Source organism: Myotis lucifugus, unplaced genomic scaffold, assembly GCF_000147115.1.
Source record: "Myotis lucifugus unplaced genomic scaffold, Myoluc2.0 scaffold_18, whole genome shotgun sequence".
In the NCBI taxonomy this organism is placed as follows: Eukaryota; Metazoa; Chordata; class Mammalia; order Chiroptera; family Vespertilionidae; genus Myotis; species Myotis lucifugus.
In genome coordinates, this window is record NW_005871066.1 from 4,976,180 (window position 1) to 4,982,826 (window position 6,647).

At 48.3% G+C, this 6,647-nt stretch overlaps 1 protein-coding gene across 1 annotated transcript in view; it reads left to right on the forward strand.

Annotated features, from left to right (window-relative positions):
* GLI3 (GLI family zinc finger 3) overlaps positions 1-6,647 on the forward strand; it is a 257,326-nt gene that overhangs the window by 245,632 nt on the left and 5,047 nt on the right. Inside the window, 3 exon segments of the mRNA XM_023751064.1 lie at positions 677-967; positions 4,816-5,143; positions 5,996-6,644. Of these exon segments, the coding sequence (XP_023606832.1) occupies positions 677-967; positions 4,816-5,143; positions 5,996-6,644 (1,268 nt within the window).

Below are 6,647 nucleotides of genomic sequence, written 5' to 3' on the forward strand. Positions count from 1 at the left end.
TTTCATGGAAAGTCTAACAGGGCTTTACGACTCTGAGGATCAGAAAGGTTCTGGATATTCTGAGCCCTCACCATCCCCACAGAATTGTAATGCTACTCAAAGGACAGTACTTTAATGATACCTAACACGGAAGAATCTGTAGGCAATTTTTTTCTGCCTAAGTGTAAAAAGCACATTTTCAAGGGGGTAGAGTGATATTAGAGCTGAGAACTAGGACATCCATAAGATATTTTTTCACATGAGCTCTCCCAAAAGGTATATAACATTCTTCTGATTAAATGATGGGTATCTTTTATGCCTTCCTCTGTCATCATCATCATCATCATCAATGTCATCATCAAATAGCTATTCAGAACCTACTGTGACACTACCATACTTCTTCTTACTCAAAGGATAAATGTTTCCAAGATAATAAATGCAAGTTGTATATTCTTCGTTCTCCCTGACCACTCTCCAAAGCATTGATGTCTTAAAGATAGATTCTTTAGACCCTGGACAATGTTCAAATGGCCTTTATTAAACCTCTATATCATTTAGAGGTATTTGAATACCTCAAAGCTTTGTGGAATTGCTTTTAAAGAATTAAAAATATAATGAGCAACCACAAAAGACTGTTGGGCTTGGGCATAATCACTCTCCTAACAATCTGTTATCTCCTTCTCGTGGCATTTGGCAGAAACCATATGTGTGTAAAATCCCAGGCTGCACTAAGCGCTACACAGACCCCAGCTCTCTCCGGAAACACGTGAAGACAGTGCACGGCCCAGAGGCTCATGTCACCAAGAAGCAGCGTGGGGACATCCATCCTCGGCCCCCACCACCACGGGATTCCGGCAGCCATTCCCAGGCCAGGTCACCTGGCCGGCAGACTCAGGGAGCCCTTGGTGAGCAGAAGGACCTCAGCAACACTACCTCAAAGCGGGAGGAATGCCTCCAAGTGAAAACGGTCAAGGCGGAGAAGCCCATGGTACGTCATTCACTTTCCTTCCAATTTTCCCAAAGCCATCTGAGGTCATTTGCCAGAGCTGGAGAGAGCTCTGAGAGAGAATAGGCTGCCCCCATCCTCACGGCATCCAGCTCTCTGATTGAAGGAGGTCAAAGCTCAGTGACCTCCGTGACCTGGATTACTTACTCTAAGTCGCTCCACCGAGAATAACTCAGCTCAAAAAAAGAGTTTCTGGGTTTCCTCAATGGTTTTTAAAGTAGATCTTCAGCCATACCACCTTGTGGCAGACAGAAATTCAATGTAATGTAGAAAATCATTCATTGGGTCTTTCTGTTAACAGGTGTTCTGTCTTCTTTGCCCTGGCAACTCCAAGTTAAATAAGCCATTGTCTCTATTCTTCAGGGGTTTATAATCCAGTGGGATATGCAGGCCAGATAAACAAATATAACTCCGGGTGATGGGGCTTTAGCACACATCTGTGTAAGAACATCGGAGAGGGGAGCTCACCACCAGTGCAGCTCGAGGACATGATGGGGGAGGCAGAGGAAGAGGTGCTGCCAAGTTCAACACTCAGACAGGGAAAGGAGCAGACCGATCCTGGCATAGCCAGGCACCAACCGTGGGACCTCAGGGCAGTGCGCAGTAGGCATGAGGATATAAGGGATTATGTTTTTCTGCTGAGTTGTTAGAAACTACAGCTTTAGTGCCCTTCTGGAGACTGGTTTGGTAGACTGGAGACCATTTGAGGTGCAGAGCAAGGGAGGGATTGAAAGGCCTCCAGCAAACACCTTTATGGTTTAGTGATGAATGGGCTATATGGATTATGCTACTGTTACAGCTTCTTTCTAACTTCATTTTGCTTTATATAGTATGTGCCTCAATAAAACAGCTAAGAGTTCTCAAAAGACAACAAGAACAATGGAAAGGGCAGCTGTCAGAGGAGAGGCAGTACATTGGCATTTGGCCACGTGTTTAATGGAGTCGGCTCTGCGAATGTGCTGGATTGTAGTCTGTCCCTGTGGAGGCAGAGGAAAGGTGCCAGAGAGAAGTCACATGCTTAGACTTCCAGACACGTGGAAATGACCCGCAGGCAACTCTATACTCAGCTCAAGGAAGCATTTTCTTAACATTAGAAACGTCCAGCAATTGGATAGACACCTATGAATTCCTGAATGATGTCACTGTGCAGCAGTACGTATGGGCAGGAAATGATGCACAGACAATTCCAGAATTAATGGAGCAGAACTCAATGACTTCTACTGGATTTTAATGACTTAGTGAGTTTGTCTTTGAAGGCTTACGAGTCTTAATGACAGTAACTCTGGTCACATGTAATGCAGATAATGCAGGTTTATCATCATTTCCCAGTGGGTAGCTATCCATTGCTTTTAAAAATCACCTTAGTAAAAAGTTTACATCTGTATTATGACTGATCGCTGTACTTTAACCGGGTCATAAACTGTGTTTTATATACTTTTTCTTGGGAGCATATATCAACTTCCTAAAATAAAGTCCACCTGTGTACTAATTGTGCAGAACATTCCACAGTTTATCCTCAAGTGTTCAATGAAACAAGGAATGTGAATTTGTGGTCTCTTAGATTATGTCGTCGAAAGACAACGATGTGTATTGTCAGGACATCCTAAGAACCCGGAGTCTCTTGTACCTGTAATGCGTATTTCTGGCTCAAGAAAACTCATCAAATCCTCTCCAAACACCCATTGTTTAAAAAGAAAATAGGTAGGAATAAAATTTCACAGCAATTTGGTCAAGTGACATTCGAGGTATTACAAGATATAAAATATTTTATAAAGTAACTAAATCTTAGAAACACAGGACGAGAAGAGATCACAGAGGCTGAGACGAGGCCCCATGTTTTATGGGTCAGGAAACTGAGGCTCCTCGCTGTCAATGAATCCATCAGTTCCCACAGGAGACCGTTATATGTGTCTATGTGCACACCCTTAGGGAATCGGTAGATATCTTCATAGACATTTACTAATGCGCGTGAGATTTGCATTTCTAATATTCTTTCTGTAAAAGCCTGTCTTTGACTTGATCATCATGCTAAAAATTAAATTCTTTCTTCTTTTTTCCTATCAAACCAACATCCCTTCTGTGTAATGCTCCTAAATGTCTTGTTCTTACTTCCTAAGGACAGTGGGTAATAAGGTGAGGGAATTTCGGCTTCTCTGCTCTTTTTTGTTCTGTCTTCACTTTAACGTTTAATTTTTGTTCATTTCCTTTTCCTTGAGTGTTTGTGCTTTGTGATTCCTTTGATAGAGAACATCCCTCAGCTATGTTTCAAACCTAGAAGCACTGTGTTTTGAACATTTAGCTTGTGGACATGTGGAGTTAGATGGTGAAATTCATTGTTTCATTTGTCTAGGTTTTCATAATAAATCACACTGGGGCCGACCAAGCAGATGTTCTCAAAGACTATTTCATTACCATATCGAGGAGTGTTAAATCCAGACCAGACATGCACCACCTTCTTTGAAGAAGATCTGGATACATTTTTTTTGCTAGCAATTTAATCTATATTTAACTGTTGGAGCCTCTTTAATCAGTTTTCTAATTATAAGTGCACTTATGCCTCCTTCCGTGCCCTGTGGAAGCGTGTGTCTGCGTGCGCTTGGGTGCACTTGCACAGTTTCGTGTACACACACACTGACCTGCCAATCCAGAGAAAAAGGCACCCAAAGCCTGGCTGCTCCGAGAACCTTAGAGCAGGAGCAGGTGGTCGGGCACGCCAAGGCTGCGGAAGCAAAAACGTAAGCCAGTCTGACTCGTGACCAGATTTGTGTTTCGCTTGGATCTGCTTGGTTGCCCAGCACGCTTAGTGGATCATGTGGCGCTCACTTGATACGTGTTCGTCTGCTCGGGTGTGTGTACTGTGGTGGCGGGAAGTGCATCCTGTGTCTTAAGCCCCCTCCTGACAGCACTGTGCATTCCACCTGGGACGACCGTGGTCTGTAGCTGAGTGCGAGCAGTGTAGTTCTCTCTCCCCAGAGATTTTTTGCTCTTTGGGAACGTGTAGAAGGAAGGGGAGAGATTACAAATTGCTTGGGAAACCCTCCCTGAATAGCTCGGAGGGGCTCTAGATGGGGAGGAGGTAGTGTGTGCTTATGGAGTATGTCTTCCAGGTATATGTTAGCCCAGGTATATAGGAACCCAAGCACTGACACCAACTAGGATAATTATCGCTAATGCTCTCTGAGCCAATCAGTTCCTATTACCCAGGCTTTTTTCTTTTTACACACTTAGTGTGCTCTCAGGGCTTCACACTTAATTCTCACAACAATCTCTAAGATAAATAATGTCCTTATGTTATAGACTAGAGGCCCAATGAATGAAATTCGTGCAAGAGTAGGCCTTCCTTCCCCCGGCTGCTGGCACTGGCTTCCCTCCGGCACCCGGGACCCGGGCTTCCCTCACAGCCCCCCAGCTTCGTCCGGAAGGTCGTCTGAAGGTCATTCAGTCTAATTAGTATATTACACTTTTATTATTATAGATAAGGAAACTGGGGTTTAGAGTGGCTAAGTCATTTGCCCAAAGAGTAAAGTCATGGAGGTGGGACTGGAACCCAGGAGGTGTGTTTGCAGAGTTGGCGTTTGGAAGGGTTCCATGGTTGTTGTCATGTCAGTCATCCCACTTCTAGCCCTCCCTGCCATCTGTTGCTCCCCACCGCATCTCCACTGGGTGGTTCCTCAGCCATTGTGGGTGAGGAAGGCTACCCCCATTTGCCAGAACGTAGTTTTCCTTCAACCCATTGACTGTACTGCACGCCTTGATCTGCACCATCTCTCATTATTGGCTCCCTTTCCCTTTCCAGTAACATTTCTTTCCTTTTCTCTTGACCCCAACAGACATCTCAGCCAAGCCCTGGTGGTCAGTCTTCATGCAGCAGCCAACAGTCCCCCGTCAGCAACTATTCCAACAGTGGGCTCGACCTTCCTCTGAGCGAAGGAGGTGGTGTGGGAGACCTCGGTGCCATCGACGAAACCCCAATCATGGACTCGACCATTTCCACTGCAACCACAGCCCTCGCTCTGCAAGCCAGGAGAAACCCAGCAGGGACCAAATGGATGGAGCACGTCAAACTAGAAAGGCTCAAACAAGTGAATGGAATGCTTCCGAGACTGAACCCCATCCTACCCCCCAAAGCCCCTGCGGTCTCTCCTCTCATAGGAAACGGTGAGTTCCGTGTCAGACCGTGTTTTCAGTTCTTTTAAATGCAGTCACAGTAGTGTGAGAGGAACCGATCCCTGGGTTTTATGCTTGCTAACTTTTCCACCACACTTACAATTATGCTGCAATCATACATATTAATGTATGGAGAGTCCATATTTTAAAGGGATAATGCTGAAACAAAAAGTAAGCCTGGGCGTGACTCATACTCTGATGTTGACATGGTAGCGATTAGACCAGGTGAAGAAATCCCCGCAGCGGGGGCATCTGTGGTCAGTGCCTGTGCCTTGTTTCTGAAAGTAGGAGGTTAGCAGCCACCTTCCTGATGTTTGTCCAGTTCAGGGAAAGGCAGGCAACTATTTGCACTCTCGGCCCAAGTCAGCTTTTGTGTCTGAGATAACACTGGGTGCCTGGAGCAGCCCCCAAAGGTGAAGACTGTGTGTTTCGGTTCATAGGATGTCACGGGGAGCCCTGCGTGTGGACGTGAAGTCCTGTAGTGCCTTTGGCCTATGGACGTGCCTGTACTCAGTGCTGTGTGTATACCTGAGCTTTGCATTCGGTCCTTGCATTAGGCCTGTGAGGACTGTATCTGATCCAGGCAGTCCTTACTGTTCTGTCTAACCAAGGGTCCCAGAACGTGCTTGTGAGCTTGTAAATAAAGTTTGATTGGCCTCCAGCCGCACCCACTCCTTCGGGTGCCTGTGGCTCTGGGTGCTGCACGACAGAGGTGGGTGGCTGTGACAGAGGCTGCCTGGCGTGGGGAGCTGACAACAGTTACTGTGTGGCCTTTCCCCCTCTGCTGAGGCCTGGATCAAGTCACCCTGAAATGAATTCCCCTCTCCCACACTCTCTCTGCAGGCACCCAGCCCAGTAACAGCTGCAGTGTGGGCGGGCCCATGACCCTCCTCCCCAACAGAAGCGACCTCTCCGGGGTGGATGTCACCATGCTGAACATGCTCAACAGGAGGGACAGCAGCACCAGCACCATCAGCTCGGCCTACCTGAGCAGCCGCCGCTCCTCGGGCATCTCCCCCTGCTTCTCCAGCCGGAGGTCCAGCGAGGCGTCCCAGGCCGAGGGCCGGCCCCAGAACGTGAGCGTGGCCGACTCCTACGACCCCATCTCCACCGACGCCTCCCGCCGGTCCAGCGAGGCCAGCCAGTGCGACGGGCTGCCCAGCCTGCTCAGCCTCACGCCGGCCCAGCAGTACCGCCTGAAAGCCAAGTACGCGGCCGCCACCGGCGGGCCCCCACCCACGCCGCTGCCCAACATGGAAAGGATGAGCCTGAAGACCAGGATGGCCCTGCTCGGGGACGGCAGGGAGTCCGCGGGGACCCTGCCGCCGGTCCACCCTCCCCGCAGGTGTAGCGACGGGGGAGCCCACAGTTACGGTCGGCGCCCCTGCTGCCCCAGGACGCGCTGGGCCACGGCGTGAAGAAGAGCCAGCGACCCGGTGAGGACGGTGTCAGAGAGCCTCTCCCTGCCCAGGGTGCAGCGTTTCAACAGCCTCAA